At 38.4% G+C, this 19,177-nt stretch overlaps 1 protein-coding gene across 3 annotated transcripts in view; it reads right to left on the bottom strand.

Annotated features, from left to right (window-relative positions):
• Positions 1-18,873, bottom strand: part of BAP1 (BRCA1 associated deubiquitinase 1) — a 36,211-nt gene extending 17,338 nt beyond the window's left edge. For 2 of the 3 annotated variants that reach the window (XM_025167400.2, XM_088134040.1), the window contains exons 1-11: positions 18,595-18,873; positions 15,972-16,001; positions 15,835-15,889; positions 8,578-8,710; positions 7,535-7,654; positions 6,911-6,972; positions 6,689-6,831; positions 5,593-5,671; positions 5,166-5,289; positions 3,769-3,916; positions 2,369-2,553 (exon numbers count right to left, since the gene is read on the bottom strand). In XM_025167400.2, the coding sequence (XP_025023168.1) occupies positions 2,369-2,553; positions 3,769-3,916; positions 5,166-5,289; positions 5,593-5,671; positions 6,689-6,831; positions 6,911-6,972; positions 7,535-7,654; positions 8,578-8,710; positions 15,835-15,889; positions 15,972-16,001; positions 18,595-18,631 (1,116 nt within the window). In that variant the 5' untranslated portion in view covers positions 18,632-18,873. Of the gene's footprint in view, positions 1-2,368; positions 2,554-3,768; positions 3,917-5,165; positions 5,290-5,592; positions 5,672-6,688; positions 6,832-6,910; positions 6,973-7,534; positions 7,655-8,577; positions 8,711-15,834; positions 15,890-15,971; positions 16,002-16,615; positions 16,713-18,594 lie in introns of those variants that run through there. The other variant, XM_025167401.2, reaches the window with a different exon arrangement.
• Between the last annotated feature and the right edge of the window lie 304 nt (positions 18,874-19,177).

Here is a 19,177-nt window from a genome sequence, read left to right as displayed (position 1 = left end):
GAGTCCCTGATTATCACAGCCCAGATGTGGTTGGTGGGACATGTCATCAGAGTGGATGACTGCTATATGCCTCACCAGTTCCTCTACAGTGTACTGCAGTCTGGGAAGAGACCTTGAGGTTGACCACACAAGCACTACAAAGATGCCGTGAAAGAAACCCTATGCCACTGTGACATCCAGCCAAGAGAACTAGAAGCTGCAGCTGCTGACAGAACTCTCTGGCAAGCCCTATGCTATGAAATCTCCACCAGCTTGGAAGACGGGCACTGCCAAAAACTTATAGAAAACCATGAGTGGTGTCACAGAATAACATCCAGAGTTACTACCACAATGGACTTCCAGAGTCCCCATTGTGCTAGATTCTATACTTCCAGACTGGGACTGCAGAGCTACACAGATGAACTGCACATCAACATCTCTTCTTCAAACCCAAAGGACTACCATATGGCAACCCATTTGTGATACCAAGTGAATGGCAAGCCAATTCCCAAACAACCATTTTGCAAGATTCTCCACAAGTATTCTAAAAATATGCCTATATTTGCCATTATCTTACTGAATGGCAAAAAACACTATTTTTGCTCTAAATCTCAGGAAAACTTAAACTGCTCTGGTTTTTGATGATCTAGGTTCTTGAATATGAGCATATAGAAGACAAAACCTTGGAGAAAGAACCACTATTTGGACATTAGTGATTCTACAACCAACCTATCTACTCTGTTTAAAAATATATGTCTGGTACTGAAACCATTTCCTTATAATCTGGGAACAGTCAAATCAGAGGAATGTGGCCTGAGAAGAATTTTCATGGTAGTGCTTCTCCCCTTTATCTAGCAGCTCATCAATAATAACAGATCTTCTTACTTACATATTAAGAAGACAGGAAAAGTCACTCTAGGCAAAAGCTATTACTTTACAAGAGGCCTTTGAAAATGAAACATGGGGAAAAGAACTGCTTGATTTGCAAGCTCTTTTCAAGCACTTGCATGCTGCTTTCTGATGCCATGTAGGAGCCTATAGGAAGAATGCTTTCAATATGCACAAGCAACATCGCACACGTATTTGGGCAGGAATTCAGAAAGGCCTAAGTGTTCAAGATGCCTTTTGCAGAAACTGGGCAGCAACACAGGTGGAACAGGGGCCCTGCCAGGGAATAGAGCCAGTGCCAAAGCCTCTGGAGTTACAGGTTCAAAAGCTCTTTGCTCTCTCCATATCCAAAGACATTAGTATGACATTTCATGGCTGTACCCACTTGGCTTTTTTCTTTATAGCTTTGCTTTCTTCTGGTGCTCTTAAGAACACAGATAAGAAAGAAATATTCTGAGCCTCAATGTTGCAGCTGAAATTACTGAAAGTGTATGAATAAAAGAGTCCAAAACCAGAATGCTCAAATTTTATAGTACTCAAGATCAAAACCTAATAAGCAGGAGTGGTGATTTTTGCCATTTTTATTCAACTTGAGAAGAATTACACATTGGATGGCATATGCAAAATAGCAGTTATTCTTCACTCAAGTACCCCAATATTAATCTGCATTCATGAAAGAAGCAGAAAGGTGAGATGGCTACATTTAACTCCTTTTACAAGGAAGCACAAGAGGCACAGGCTTACACGGCATACCAAGAAGAGTGCTCCAATGTGGGAAGGCTCATTTTCTACTTTATTTTAAAATTTTATTTTTTGTGTGAGATTTTGATAATAGCCAAATTCCAAACCATCATCATCGAGTTTTTTTTCATCAGCAGAAGGAACTGTAAACATGAGTTTCTTTTCAATGTTATAGTTCCTTTTAATAAAAAACACACTGCAAGGCTTAAGTCATCCACTGCACTCCTTAAATCCCCACCATCTGCCAAAAATGCAAAAAGGAGGTAAAAATTCCACCCCATCCATTCCAGGGGATCTGAGGACCACAAAAGTGATGCTTATTAGCTACTTTTTATACCCTGCTTTACCATGATTCAGTGGGACTCTATAAAATCTAGTAAATCTGACAAACACCTCTAGGAAGACATTAAAAACTCGGAAAGGATAGCTTAAACATTCAGAGGGTGGTAATTTACAAATGAAGACAAGATTTAAAAATGTATAGGCATTGTTAATCAAAAATTCAACAAATAGAAAGAGGCTTAAGTGGAACTATAAACTGGTAGGTAAGTGGGTAGGTATTTAACACACTGCTGGATTAAAAAAAAATGACTCCTAGGTATTTACATGATAGAAACATAGACAAGATAAAAACACAGTATTAGAATAAGTATTCTTACCCAACAAATGCAACAATCTCCTCTGGAAAGAGCCAGCTAAGCTTAATTTATGTAGTCTGTGGCTACAGGTAGAAAACACAGCATTTTGTTCAAAATCTCACCTGCATAGGTGACTTGGCATAGTTGTGGTTATCCAAGAAAGCTGGCAGCCTTTGCACGATGGGGTTGGGGGCTGACAGGGCCCCATTTATGCTGCTCACATGTGGTTTACTGCTCAGCTTTGCCTTGCTTGGAGGGCTCTGAGTTGAAATAGGCAAATCCTGGGCTCCAGAATCTTCAGTACCCTCTACGAAAGGCACATGCATTAACTTTCAAATGAAAGAGTTCAAGCTGTACATTTACAGGCAGTGTATCTGGGATACTTCCATTGTCACAGAGACCCCTGTTTTCTAAACCTCCACATCTTTACCCCAAAGAATAAATGTCCCACTTGGCTACAGCTGTCTAACTTTTGGAATCCTGACTGCATTAAGTTCAGGACCACAATGAGTATTATTTCCTTGGGAAGTGAAGCTTAAAGTCAATTACACTGACAAAGTTGTTCCTTTATAATCAACACTTTGGAATGCAAAAACGTAACTCCAAGGGGGAATCACATCTAGCAATCAGTAGAACCTGGACTTCCCTTACTTCCAAACACACAATGTACACCCACATGTACGGACACACATTTCTTATCTTTTACAAGGAGTATAAGGGATAAGTGTACAAATTCCACTGATTCAATGGCCACAACAGGTTTTGTGTGATACATCAAGGGACGCACCCCTCAAAATGCACAAGGCAAAGGTCCATTTTGTAGGTTTGTGGAGTAAAATAGTAGTCTCTGCAGTAGTCAAGACATCTCTCCAGATGTTTAAAATATAATCCCCTGATACGCAAATAATTGGTCCCACCTACTCTGAGGCCTTCAAAAAGGATACTAGTGGCCTGCTTCTGGCTCTGGGCCATGCCTTTTGCACTTCTGCCTTACAAAAAGTATTGCACCAACACCACCCATATATCTCATGATTGGTATTAAAACTGCCTCCCTACATATAAACATACTACCATTGAGTTTAAAGTACTGTGAGGGAGGAATTTCATCAGCCTTCTAAAACTGCCTTTAAATAGGAGTAATTATAACTTGTTACATTTCAGATCTTTTCCTATTCAAGGTCTACATGCTGTCTTACTCTTGAGTGAGGAACCTGGAGGTAGTTACTTTAGCCCTCCATTTTCCATATTCTCTTTCTCAAAACTTTATTCCTGAGAAACACAAAATACCACATGCACATCATTTGTGCTGGGCTCCAGGAGAGTTTAGAAGAGCACAATATCCAGAAAAATGTGCTTAATCAGCTAGACCACCTGCAAATCATAAGAAAGACCCAAGGTCATATTCACTAATAAATCTGTGTTGCTCACAGGTGCTTTAAAATCACACCTGGGGTGCATATTGCTCAAGCCAACCCCTACATTCCTAGCAATTATATTATTTTAAAAATTGAGTGTCCCATACCTGCCTGGGAGCTCTCTGGCATTAACTGTGCTCTTCCTACTTCTAGTGTAGTGGAGGTCTTGCTGTTAGCTGACCTGGGCTCCTCAGAAGTCTGGGGCTCTTGAGATTTCTGGGTATGTACCAGTTCTGGCTGAGTCACTCGGATGAGCTTATATAGAAAAAATAAAAAGATGGTAATAAAAAATTCACAAAATAAGAACAGAAAATTGAAGAGTCATGTTTCCTACATATCAACACAGTTTCCAATGATGTACTCATTATATATGGAAAAGGATGGTCTTTCCTGGTGTGATTATAATTAAATGTGCATGTTGCCAAATCCTCAGAGACTAAGAGCAACTTACAAAATCAAAAGAAGTAATGAAACATTCATTATAAAATTCCACCTCCCCACCACTTCACAATACAAAATAATATGAATAGGAACATTCCACCAATAAGTAGCAATTACAAAAATTAACTGATGGCAAATAGCCAGATTCCAAATAACCTTTCATAAACCATCTAACAAATACCCTGATGCTGGTCTGGCCTCAGGCCCCTTCACCTCACCAAATCAGGCAGCAACAACAGCAGCAGCTTTTCTCAGGAGGATCTGCTTGGATGGGTTTACTCCGGTTAGAACAGACAGTCCTGAAGGTACCTTGGTGTCGAGCCATATTGGGCTTTTAAAGTCAAAGCTAACGTTTTGAATTGTACCCTAAAGCCTACTGGTAATCAATGAAGAGCCCCCAAATATCTGTAACACAGACAGAGCAACAAGCTCCAGTCAACAAGCAAGCCATTTGTTTGGACCAACTGCAGCTTCCTGGTGGTTTTCAAAGGAAGCCTCATGTAGAGTGCAAGTGATAAAGATATGAGTTACTGTAGCTGGTTCCTTCCACCCCAGGAAGGGCCACAACTAGTAAAAAGACTCTGATTTCAATGTATTATTTCCAAGCAGTTCTGATTTCAAAGGCAAATATAAAATAACCCACCCACCATCCTCTTAGCACAAGCCTCTTCCATTTTCATACCCGGCTCCTAATATTTGGGCTTTCTTCCGGATCCATGAACTTATCAATATATATTTCTAGATTATAGGTCACTTATCCTGAAAAGCAAGCAATGCTACTGGGCCACAATCTAAGTATCATTGAAAAGAAACAGCAAAACAGAAGCTAGAGAATACAGAATGTTACTATGGTGAAAGATTTTTAAAAGCATCAGCTCTATTAGTAGACACAGTCTGTGAATTTCTTTCCATTTCGTTCTAGAAAAGCCATTCTGCACTCAGAACTCTGCTCTGCCTGGAGATCCTAAAACATGAACAAATAGATGAATGCCTTTCAAAAGCTAGATGTAACCTGAGAAGATATGTGACTCTTAGTCTTAACTTCTCTTTATCTCCTTTTTACCTGCTGCAAAGCTTCCAATACAGTTTGTCGGTTCACCTTCAAGATATGTAGCTTAGATTCATACTTCATTCTCCTGTCAGGTACCACAGCCATCAAATTAAAGCGGATGTCATGATACGGCTCCCTGTGAGCAATAACAGTGGGCATTAAATATCCCAACCCCAAGTAATTATGGCAGAATCTCTTCCTCTGTCACTCTCATGTCAACCTAAATATCACAGTTTATGGCACTGGACAAATAAATCCTGTGATATCCTTGATTTTCAGTTTTTATGCAGGTACAGCAAAACTTGGGAACAAAAAAAAACCTTTCCAGAAACCAAAAGAGGATTTACTGAACAGAAATCCCCCAAAACATCTCATCACTTCTCAAGTACTCCTCTAAAATTTTCACATAACCCTAAAATTCCTTGATCTGTTCATTTACCCTGCTGTGGCAAGTCCAATCCTCTCCATGATAACTCTCCTGGCTTTGTCTGTCCATTCCTCATCTTCTGCCCAGGGCCCTGGAAAAATAGAAAGGAAAGAAAAGGCAAATATAGAAACATGCAGAACAAATGTTTCTATTAATAGACTAATTTATTAAATTGACTTGCACAGTATGTTCTTCCTTCCATGAAAACAAACAAGTTTAATGGCACCATAGTATGAAGACATCATTATCTATCAATCAATCAATCAATCAAATAAGTTATTTGGCTATTGGTTAGATTCTGAGATATGTACGGCTTCAAAAACAAATTAATAAAAGAAAACCAAACCCTGAAGGTGATTATCTCAGCCAAACCCACAGAATGAGTTACCAAAAGGAAAATATATATTCTGTTCTTACATGATTATAGTACTTATTTTACTGATAATGTTAATCTGCATTTTAAACTTTTTATATACTGGTTTTTTTAAAACATTACTATCCACCTTATGCTTATCAGAGCAGAAAACAGATAAATAAATTCAAATTACAAAACAAAATATTAATCTGCATTATAGCCCTGCACCTTCTAACTCCACAGACAAGGCCAAAATAATTGTACTCTTTCCACTCTAATGCAAACAAAGCATAAAGCATGTAACAGAACATTACCTAAGAATAGAATAATTGTAATTCATTCTCCTCCACTATCTAAACTATTCCATATCTATTTTCCCAAATCATTATGTTCATTAGTTGGGACACTGCTATATTCCAGTAGTGTACGAAATGTTTCGAAACAAACAATCTTGAATTCAAAATGTCTCATTTTAAGTGAAAAATGGGCAATTTTAACCACTTCAAACGTGTTGCAAGCTTGAAATAGCCCAGTATTAAGCACAAAACACTTCCAAGAATTAAAACCTATTTTACGCTCAAACCAGTTGACCCACATTCAAAACAGGGTGTTTCAAATTCAAATAGTTAAAAAATAGTTTTGCATAGCCTTATATTATTGGTAGCAAACTACTGATGACTCCAATTTGATTCCAGAACAAAATGAGAACCCAAAGCTCCTGGTAAGCTAAACTAAGGCAACAGGGTTCCTTACCATGATCAATGGGATAAACTTTTAGGCCATCCAGTTCAAAGAGCCGCCCTTTAATGGGAACATAGCTGACAAAATGAAAAGCCTCCATGGTTCGCACAGCACTAATTCCATTCTGTTTTTCTGGCAAATGCCGGGGCTCTGGTCTAATTCAAAAAGACAAGAAATCTATGTAGATATGGTCTATATTGCAGCAAACACATATTCTGCCCTCACCCAACTTACCTAGCATGGCTGTTATGTGCCTTGGCCAGTTCTGGGGCATTTCCAATGGCATAGCCTTTGCTCTGGAAGGTTGGGGGAACAAATAAGATGATGGGAAAGATTCTGTAAGATCACATATAGCCTTCTTTTTAGTAGACCTAAAGAGATGCTCTACCTAATTGTCTTAATCTATTTTACAGACAGAGGAAAAAAGCCCTCGGATGAATTCGAGTCGTATAATTTGGGCACTACTAGAGGTGGCCAGGAGGACTGCCGTCTCAGGGTTAAGTAAGGGTAATTTTAAAATAATTTTGCACACACTTCTGTTTAGAGAAATTGAACCAATTCTCTGCAATATAACTTACTCCAATATTATGTGTGTTTCTCCAAGCAAGTTAGCAGCCTCAGCTCAGAATTCTGAGCTCCTATGCACCAAAATCTTCTTTTTCAAGAGCAATACTGACAAAGTGATCTCTAGAGAAAGGATTATTTAAGCCAACTTTCCCTAACCTGGTTCCCTTTCAACGTACTGAGGCTGTAAGTTCCAGAATTCCCAGCCAAGTAAGAAAGGGACACATATACACACACATTAGCAAATTGAGTTCATGGTGTCTGCTGTGAACTCAACTTGCTCTGGCTTCATACCTCTGGACTAAAACCTTTGGTGAATTCTTTCATTCGGCTCAGTGTTGGCCCCAGATCCACACTGTTACAGTTCAGGAGTACACTTAACAACGCATGTGTGGCACAAGAATTGGGAATCAGCTACAAAGCAAACAAACATTTATATGAAAAGTATGGCAGTCCAGCAGAATAGCCTGTCTGCACAAAAACTATCTCTGCATTCTTGATCTCCTATCACTGCAAAGCCTCCAATTTAAGCTATTTATTAGTTTATATATTATTTCATCAACAAATTTTCTCTGAGTGGGTAATGGAAAGACAAGTAAAACCAACAAAGTATTAAAAATATTATATATAAAACAGAATGCATATTAGACATTATATGGAAGACACCTTTAAGTTCAATCCCCCAGTCTTCCCATTTCAGAGAGCAGGACACTTAAGAGTACAAAGCAAGCAGTCCAGCAAAACACTCACTTCATTCATATTCTTTAGGCCTGGCCAACCATATCCCTCAGAAGTGATACGCAAAAAGAAAGAGAAGCAAGGCTTTTAAAAAGATTGACTGTAGTACAGAAGGACTACCCCTTCTCAAGAGGGAATTTCCAATTAAAAATACTCCCTTACACACAAACACATAGCAGTTAGGGTTTGCTGTTTCCACAGGCACCAACAGAGGTGAGAGTTACCAAATGAGAAGTACTCTATCCTCTGTCAGCTGCTGACTGGAGATTGGGGGGGGGGAGGTTCCCTCATTTTCCAGGTCTAGCAATACCCTTTGGGCCAGCTTCTGCTAACAATATTTAACCCATGGTCCCCATGCCTATTCTCCAAGCTTGTGCAGAGTCTAGTTTTGACGGCCATATTTTTCTTAAATGCATTGCACTTGAATTGCAATAGCTCACCAGGGACAGAAAAAATGCTTTGTCCATTCTCAAAAACAGAAGCTTAGATATTATGGAATAACCACAGAAATATACTTTCAGTGCTAGAGATTGGATTGACTTACACTACTGCTTGTTTTACCCAACTGGGAATATTCCTCTTTCTTCAGATCAGCTTACCTGGTGAGCAAAGAACATGTTGTTGACAATGTCATCATCAATCACTGATGTCTCATCTACCAAAGTAGAGACTTTCCGTCGGGACCGACGTTCTTCAATCCACTTGAAAAGGAAGATAAATCCATAGACAGGCCTGAAAAGAAGAAATGTCGCAACATGCAATCCATCACTTTTGAAGAATAATTCTCTAGTCACAGACATCAGTCTGAGAAGTTTCTGGGTTAGGAAAACTGGTACTTTTAAACGACTGAAAAACAACTTCCCTGAGCGCAAAGTTAGGCAATGATCAAGGATTATTAGAATTGTAGTACAGAACATTTTGGTTTGTTTTCTTTTATTCAATTTAGGAACCACCCAACTCCAGATGGCTCACAATAAAAAAAGACAAAGTAGAAATACAACACAGAAAAAATATAGAAAAAGATAGATTGGTGAATCCGGCCAACACTCACACATACAAACATATCCAACAGGGGCACCAACCACCTTAGCCCAAGGCCTGGGAGAACAGCCAGGTCTTTAAGGCTTTCCAGAACACCATTAGGGTGGAAGCCACATGGATATCAGGGGCAACCACATTCCAGACGGCAGGTGCTGAGGCAAAGAAGGCACGCTTCCTGGGTCCTGATAGATGACACTGTTTAATTGAGGGGACCCCAAGCACGCAAACCCTGTTGGCTCATACCAGCTGGACAGACATCACAGGAAATAGGCAGTCCCTCAGATAACCAGGCCCTATGCTATGTAGGGCTTTATAGGTCATTACCAGCACCTTGGAAGACTTCTGGTTGCCTGCTCTGGAAAAGGATGGAAAAAGCCAACACGGTAACACTAAATTCATCTTGTACCAGCCATTGTTGACATCCTTTTAATAGTTCCAAATGTTGACAATGGATGCTCAGACCCCAACCAAGCATTTTAATATGAACGTTAATAAATATCCATATTGCACCTCTGAAGTACTACCAAATTATTTATGGGACTTCCGGTGGGGAAAATGGCAGATTAAACATCTCCGAAAGTGCGGAGACAACTCCAAGGCTGGAATTGCAATTGGATGAGGTGCCTGGTCTTGCCGGCTTCTCCAGAGAAAGAAGAGGATGAAGAGATCACCCATGTGTGCTCCAGACAGCCACTCCTCATGAGAAACCTGCAGGATCTGAAAGGACTCTGCGGGCATCTTGTGAGTAAGAGCAGCCAGGAGATGAGGAGGAGGATCAGGCTCACAGCCTCAGTGTAGCCTTTTATAGGACACTGGGTCTGACCAAACCCCATTTCTTAAATCACTTTGGATCACAATTAATTAAATGCTAAAGCAGTTTTCAGAGCAGCGGTTTAACTGGATCATCTGGTGAATGTTCTACACCCCATAACGTACTTAACGGAAAAAGAAAAAAAACTAACTTGCAGCAAAATGCACAGTAAGAATCTGGATTACAACAGTTTCAAATGGATAAAGGGTTCAGGGTTGTTTTTTGGACTTTGTTTATTTTAAGTTCCTGGGAATTAATTAAAGAACTAGCATGTATCTTCATGGGAAAGCATTTTGTTATGGCTCACCAAGGGAAATGACTGGTTGGTTTTCTTAAACAAAAGGGACAAGGGACTGTCGTAAAAGTGCAGAGACTGTATGAGTGTAGAAGCATGGAGGTTTCAAGGGATTGTTGTAAAAGTGCAAGACTGAAGAAACATGAAAAAGGAAAAAAATAGGTAAAAGCCGACTTTTCTTCTTTTTGATGTTCTTACTTATTTGGATTATAAATTAAGACAGAGAGAGATGGCTACTACTGGAAAAACAATGAAAGACAGCAGAAGAAGATTGCTGACTGATCAACCAGCTGGGATTACACCTGAGATATTACAGAGGAAGTTTGAAGAGATGGGAAAGACTGTCACAACATCTGTAACAGAATCAGCAACAGCCTCCATAGAGGAGAAATTGGTGAATTTGGAGAAAGAATAAGACATTTGAAGAATCAGTAATACAGACTAAAGGTGAGTTCAACAAATTAAAGAAGAAGTAGAAACTCTGGAAACTAAGACTGAAGCAAGAGATGGAAAAAGACTTAGATAATTTGGCACTATTACAATTGAGAGAGAAGGAATTTTGCTTGAGGTTTTGGGAAGTTCCAAAAGAACCTAGGGAAGATGTAAGAAACAGGACAGTTCAGGTTTTTATTAAATTTTTGAAATGGAATGAAGAAGATATGGAAGCAGAATTGGATAAAGTCTATAGAATTAATACAGGATAAATTGAGAAATGTCACAAAAGACATATTAGTGCATTTTGTTAGGAAGAGAACAAGATACCAGATTCTACAACAACACTTTAATACAAAGTTAAAGATAGTCAACTCAGATGTAATCCTACTTAAATAAATATCCATTAGAATACTGCATAAGAGAAAAGATTACATCTTCCTGACGTACAAATTAAAACAGGAGAAGATACTATTTAGGTGGGATAAATTGGAAGGAATTATTTTTACTTTTAAGCAGCTGAGATTTTGACTTAGTTCAAAAGTTGAGAGAATTTTTGGAAAGACACAAGATTGAACTGAAGATGCAAATGGAAGGAGCTATGCAGTTAACACTACAAGAAGCTGAGGAAGATACCACCACATTAGGCACCATAGGTATACTTTCAAAATTTATAAAATAAACATGGAGTTTAAATGCTTAATGTGGAATATAAATGGGGCAAATGCTCCCCAGAAAAGGAAGAAGATATTTCATTGTTTGAAGAAATTAAAGTTGGATATAATCTGTTTACAAGAAACACATATAAGATAAAAAATATTTGATTTACAAAAATTTGGAAGAGGAATGTATCTCAGCTGCTTTAAGAAAAAAAAAAGGGGGGGGGGAGTTGTTTTGTATATAAATCCACAATTGCAACCAAAAATGATATTATCTGATGATCAAGGCAGATATGTGGGAATGGATATTAATTTTAATGGAAGTAAAATCCTTTTAGTGGGGTCTATGCTCCAAATGAAAATAAAGCTGCATTTTTCAACAGACTTATGGGAAAATTGATGGAGCTGTCATATGAAAATTGGTGCCTAATAGGAGACTGGAATGGAGTAGTCTGCCCACCACAAGATAGAACATCAGTAAAAGGGACTAAAATGATGCAAGGCAAACTACCAAAAATGTTCTTCAAAATGGTGGACAATCTTGAACTGACTCATATATGGTGATTCTAAAGAACACACTTATTTTTCAGAAAGACATAGATCTTTCTCCAGAATAGACATGTTTTGGATTTCCAAAAGCTTGGCCACTTGTGTTAATAAATTTGAAATACTGACAAAGCCTTTCTCTGACTATAATCCAATGACTTTAACATATAAGAAGCTAGAACTTATAGATGGAGATGAATTATTACTACAAAATGAATCAATAATGGAAGAATGCAAAAAGAATAAAAGAATTTTTTGAGAATAACTTCAATAAGAGTACGGGTATAAAAATAATATGGGATGCCAGTGAAGTATTTATGTGAGGACAATTTATACAGCAGAACAATAAATTGAAAAAACAAAGACAAGTAAAGATGCAAAAGATTCTAAGGGATATAAAGACAAAAGAGGATGAATTAATGAGATCTCCAGGGGGAAAATATCTCATAGCAAATTAAACTTCTACAGCATCAACTTTCTATGCTAATTGTGAGAGAGATGGAAATAAAATTGAACTTTGCTAAACAGAGGAATTTTGAGTTAGCAAATAAGCCAGTGAAATGGCTGGCTTATAGACTGAGAAAGGAGAGGAAAAAGAAAATGATATTAAAATTACCAAATGAGAAAACTATGGTGACTGATAATATAAGTATTCAAAGAAAATTTCATCAGTACTACAAAATGCTATATAAGACAGAAGAAATTTCATTGGCAAGGCAGATGAATATTTAAAGAAACAAAACCTACCAAAGATAACAGATACAGGTAGTCCCCAGTTTAAGAACAAGTTCCATTCCCAAGGTCTGCCCTTAAGTCAAATGTGTATGTAAGCTGGAACAATATTATTGTATAAGACTGTATAAGTAGTAGTGTGTAATTAACTCAAACCATTGTGTATTTAACTCAAATTTTGCTACAACAGGCTCCATTCTTAACTATGGGTCATCTGTAACCCAGATGTTCTTAACACGGGGACTACCTGTACCCAAAGACGAATGATGAATGGACCAATAACAATAAGGGAAATCTGCAATGTTATAAAGAAGATGAATGAAGGCAGAGCCCCTGGTCTAAATGGATGATTGGCTTCCTATTATAAATATTTTGAAGATGAGCTTTTATTGTCTTTGCAAAAAAATGATGAACTCTATTTTAGACAATGGAAAGATACTGCATATATAGCACTGATTCCTAAAGAAGGACAGGATTTCATTTTGCCGAAAAATTATAGGTCAGTATAACTACTGAATAATGATTATATTTACAACGATTTTAGCCGAAAGACTGAAAAATGTTCTACAAGATTTTATCCATGAAGACCAATGTGGTTTTTTACCTAAGGGGCAATTAAGAGACAACATTAGAAATGTTTTTAATGTATTATATAGTACTTGGAGCAACATAATGAAAAACAAGCTGCCTTAATATTTCTTGACACAGAGAAGGCTTCTGGCAATTTAAACTGGATTTTTCTGTTTAACATTTTGGAAGATAGGGACTTTATTACATAGATAAAATCGATATATACTTCACAAATGGCACAAATAATTATGAATTGGCAAGCCCTGTGAAATATAGAAATGAATGAGGCAGGGATACCCACTTTCTTGGTTGTCATTCATTCTGGCTCTTGAAGTTTTGAATAAAGCCATAAGACAAGATGAGAGAATTGCTGGAGTGAAAGTTAAAAAAAGAAGTTTACAAATTAAGGGCATTTGCTGATGATTTGGTTTTAATTTTGGAGAACTCTTTAGGAGGAATAGATGTATTAATGGAAAAACTAAGAGAATTTGGTGCATTGGCTGAATTTAAAATTAATAAGAAAAAAACAAAGATGGTGACAAAGAATATGAAGACGGAAGATCAAAAGGAATTGTCTGTGAAAACTGGATTTCAGTTTGAGAAAAAAGTGAAATATTTGGGTATTACTATAACTAACATGAATTATATGTTACAAAATAACTATGTCAAAATATGGAATGAAATTAAGAAGGATTTATTATGATGGGAAAAATTACAATTACTGTTGGGAAGAATTTCTGTGGTAAAAATGAATGTGTTACCATGAATTTTGTTCTTATTTCAGACAACAGAATAGAATAACAACTTTACTGTCATTCCACTATACACCAGACATATCCAGATTTATATGGCGGGGGAAAAAACAAGGGTTAAATATAAGATTCTCCAAGATACAAAGGAACGGGGAGGACTGGGACTACCTGATTTTAAGTTACATTTTGCTATCTGCTGTTTGGTTTGGATGAAGGAATGACTGTTGTTAAGAAATAAAAGACTCTTAGATTTAGAAGATCATGGTCTGAGGTTTGGGTGGCATGGTTACTTATGGTATAACAAAGTTAAAGTAAATTTTAAAAATCATTATATTAGGAATGCCATTCTTCAAATATGGAGTAGATTCAAACCCAGGCTATGCCAGAAAATACCTTTGTTGGCCTCAGCTCAAGAAGTGTTTTACAGAAAAGAAACACCCAGCAAAGACAAATCATTAACATATAAAGATTTGCTGGTACAAGAAAATGGGGACCTTAAGATGAAATCAAGAGAAGAATTGACAGCAGAGGGATTTAGTTTTCAATGATTCTCATATGCACAATTAAGAGAAAGATTTAATATAGATAAAAAATACCAGGAATAAAATATGATAAAACAGAATTTGAAAATAAATTATGTACAAATGATGAATGTGATTACTAAAATGTACAAACTTTTGCTGAGACTTGAAATGGAGGAAGAGCAAGTTAAAAAATGTATGGTAAAATTGGTCAAGAATTTTGGTTATAATATTCAAATGGATCAATGCCAGAGAATATGGTTAAAAGGTCTGAAATTCACACTTACAATTTAAAAGAAAACTTTTTAAAAATGATGTACCATTGGTATATGACATCAGAGAAATTGTCTAAGATGTATAAAGGTACTTCTAATTGTTAGAAAAGCGAAAAACATGAAGGGACATTTTATCATGCATGGTGGACTTGTGAAAAAGTGAAAAGATACTTTATGCATTGGATACAAATGCATATGGTGATGCAGAGAGTTCTAAAAATTAACTTTCAGATGAAACCAGAACTTTTCTTATTAGGACCTATGGACAGTCAATTAGAAAAGGCTCATGGACAATTGGTTTTATATATGATAACTGCAGCAAGGCTATTATATCCACAAAGATGGAAGACTACAAAAACACCAATAATAAAGGAATGGATTGTGAAGATGGCTGACTTTGCAGAAATGGCTAAATTGACTTGTTTGATTAAGGAGGGAATTACAACTACTTTTATATTTACTTATAAAAGACTGGAAACACTTTATGGACTTTTTGCTGAAAATGGATAAAAATGAACTGGTGATTTCAGGATTTACTGATTAAAAAGGTTTGTCTATAGGAAGAAGGGAAGCATGATATGCAATATGGGAAGGTGGAGATGGTAACTGGTATGTCTGTAACTACTGCAAAGAAGATCAGAAGTTGTTTCTTTAGATATCTTATTTTTTCTTTTTCTTTCCTTTTTGTTATCCTTCACTTTTTCTTTTATGCTTTTACAATTTCTTTTTCTACTTCTTTTATGTTTCTCTCACTTTGTAAATCTTTGTAAAATCTTTTAATAAAAAATATTTTTTAAAAATGAATTACTACCAAATTATTTATAATTAAAGTGCTACTCTAGGCTGCAGCACAAAGGATTGGAACATTTCTAGACTTGTGTGACATCTTAAGTAACAACAGGACTGATTTAAGCAAGCTTACCTTAAAAATGAAATCTGAATGCCAAGTAAGTGTGACTCCATTCCACCATTATAACAAGTATTTTAAAACAATTATTACATCTTTATTACATTCTTTTTCTGCTCTCAGTTCTGCTATGTCAGTATACATCATAATCCAGCCTGTTAAGAAGATTTCTGGCATTTCTTATTTGACAGAAATAGAACAATTTCCAATACACTGCAACGATATCTTCATCATTATTCATAAATTTTGGACTGTGTCATTACTTCAGAAGGATACTTTGCTTTTTTCTAGTCAGTATAACAGCCAAAATCTTACCCTTGGCATTTGCTTTGTAGATCATAAATTTCCTCAACTTGTACTCCCTTAACACCTACAGGAAGATAAACCTTGAATCAGCATACAAAGAGAAGAAGCAAGGACTGATTAATATATTACCTTATGGTTATACTCACCGAAATCCTCCACTAAGAGCGTGAAGAGCCCTGCAAAAAAAAAAAAAAAGGACCAGAGGGAGGAGAAGAGAGAGAAGAGAAGAGGGTGAGATTATTACTTGGAAAACAACAGTCATATTTTACAAAAATAATTTTGGGCATATAATTCAGTCTACTCAATCTACTGCAAATACTAAATGCAAAATCAAGATTAGATTTCTACAGGACAATACACAATACCTTCATTAAAGCATTTAGATGAGCTGCGGTTCAATTCCAACTGCACAATCCAGGCCAGCTTGATAAATAATTAACTTGTGGGGTACATGGGACATGGGTTCTTCTAAATGGCAGGCCCCAATTTATAGTGTACTCTCCACTTGGAGATACAGATAGCCTCTATCTTGTTGGAGTTTCCAAACTAGCCAAAGCAATGCTATTTCAGTGGGCATTCTGGCCCTTAGATTAATGTATGGGGTTTTCTGATACGGCACTTCAATGATACATTAATTATTTGTATTGGGTGTTACTGCTTGTTTTTTGCTTTTAATCTTGTTATCCACCCAGAGTCCATATGGACTGGGATGGGCTATAAATATTAATTAGTAAATAAATAAATACTGAGTTTCTTTTGTGAAGCTGATATATAGTGAAGCAGCACACACCTTGTACCATGGGAGATGCCAGTCCTGTAGCAACTAGTCAGGCTACATCAATAAAGCTAAGGCAACCTCTTGGCTGCCTTCAGTTCATTTGGATGTCAGGTGTTTTGGTGAATCCTGATCTCAAGAACAACCTATACACACAGGGAAAAGGACAGTGGGTGGTGTATACTCTACAGCCAAGAAAGCAGTAACAGTTTCACATATAACAGATGCTCTCCCTCATCGCCAGCACATATGATGGGATGGGAGCTTGATTAAAAAAGCAAGTACAAGAAAGCTATCAGATCAAATATATGTACATATCTTCCAAACTTGAGGGTTTTATTTTTATACTATTTGTAGCACTGTGCAGAGAAGTGCACAGGGACATTTCAAAGTGGACAAAAAGCAGCCATTTCTAAGAAAATGATTATAATACATTACTGCTTTTTTAATTTTGTAGTACACCATTATGATTACATGACACCACTGCTTTGGCAATTTCACTAGTTCCTTTCTGACTTGATTCCCATGTGTCGATTTTGACCTTCAGAGATCTTAACAATTTAGAATCAAGTGCAAATGAATCACTTAATTCTATAAACTGGAATATGGTTCTGGACTACGGAGTTATTGTCTCAGGAAGGCCCAGCTGGCACTTAAATCATTACAGAAGCAGAACATTTCATTTTAATTTCCCAAGTATTTAATGTCATGTCTTTTGCGATGATTACTGATTCACAGCTTGAATAAAGATTCAGATGCAAGACATCATTCATGGCCAAACCTAATGTAGAAAAGGAGAAGGACCAGGGGCATCAGAGCTGTCTACCTGTATATTGTCAATATTGGATTGGCTCAGGAAAAAGAACAGGAATCTGCCACATAATCCTCAGCTCACTTTCTGAACCAATTCAGCATGGGTCAGAAAGAAAGTCACTCATCTGTAGCATGAATGTCTGAATTGTATCCAAATTTGCCTAGCCTCAGATAATGGTCCTTATATGACCCTTAGGTGAAAAGGGAAATAAGAGGCTTTATGTAAGACAATGGAGAAATATAATATTTAAGCTTTGCCAATACAATATATAATCACATTAAGGTATTGTCACTGCTTTTAACAATATGACACAGATCTCTTTCTACGTAAAGTGTTTATTTCAATGCAGTGTTGACTAGCTATTCTGACCACCATTTCAAATTGGTGCACTTTCTAAAAATTATTTTGAAAATATTATTTACCTTTGGGTGCATTTTAAGGACTACTTTCCCTATTGGATATAAAACATCTGGTCATCTTACCACACATCAATTTGAATAAACAGACAGGTGGGCCTAAACCAAGATGCATACATGAGATATACTGAGTATAATGTACTTTGGTCAAACAGGTACACATTTCAAACACACAATGCTCTCAACTTAACTGACATGCCTTGTGATCCACCATGCCTTTTGAAGGGGGGGGGACAGGGACAAATAATAACCAAATGGCTGGATTTAATTATTTTGCCAAATTACGGCATGCTTACCCATTGTCTGTGGAAGCAAGCCATCCCATCCTAGTCCGTGCATAACACCATGCCAGAAACCACAATTTCCAAACAATAACAACGGGGTTCACCCTCCCCAAATCATGCAGACCTCCTCATAAATTCGGACGAAGACTGCACCCACCCGGGAGCAGGCCGGCGGCCTCGAGTTGGCACAGAGGCTCCTACTCCGCCGCGTTCCCGGCGTGGGATCCGTGGGCCCCGGAAGGCTGTAACGGTCCCGCATCCAGAGCCACACCCTGGCGCTGGTGCTCCACCATCCACCTCCGGGCTCCTCGCCGACCCCCAGCTCGTTCCTCCGCCGAACAGGCGCGCCCCCTCGCCCCGCCCCTGGAAGGCCAGAGGGCAGCCCGTCCGCCGCCCTCCGGAGCGTAGGCCTCCCGCCAGACCCCCAACCCCACCCCACCCCACCCCCAGCCTCAGCCACGCACGGGCGCCTGCACTCACCGGGGTCACTCTCCAGCTCCAGCCAGCCCTTATTCATCTTCCCCCTAGTCAGGCCTCAGCGCCATGACGGGCCCCGGGCGCCCGGAGTGGAACCATACCTCCGGGTTTCCCCGGGCACATCCGCCCCGCGCTACAGCCCCGGTCCGGCCAGCCGGGGAGAAAGAGTGTCCCGAAGCGTCCGGGATTGAGGAAGCGGCGGCGGCGGCGGCGGCAAGGGGGGAGCAGGAGGAGGAGCAGGACGGCGGCATCGCGCTGCGCGCGCAGCACGCAGGGGATGGGGCGGAGCTTCCCAGCTGTAGTCTCTCGGAGACAAGCCTCGCTTTTGCTGCCTCCGGATTGGTGCGGGAAAGGAGAGGGGCGTGGCCGGCAAATTATAAATGCTAGTGATAGGGCGCGACAGCAGGGGAAAAGTGTTTGGACGCGGGGATAGTCCTTAACGGCTTTTATTGGCGTGACGTTTGTTAGAGCGTAAACTGTGTTTTATACGGTAAATATTGGTCTGTACCTAAACAGTGTTTTAAAGGCATTAAACACTACAGCAGGGTTTGTGGTAGGAAAGCCCAGGTTTCTGTTGTTAAATCAG

This window comes from Python bivittatus, unplaced genomic scaffold (assembly GCF_059951505.1).
Source record: "Python bivittatus isolate LINGU-HERP-01145 unplaced genomic scaffold, Pbiv_v1 ctg000080_np1212, whole genome shotgun sequence".
Classification (NCBI taxonomy): Eukaryota; Metazoa; Chordata; class Lepidosauria; order Squamata; family Pythonidae; genus Python; species Python bivittatus.
The sequence above is the reverse complement of the archived record's forward strand: the minus strand, read 5'-3'. Positions and strand labels throughout refer to the sequence as shown.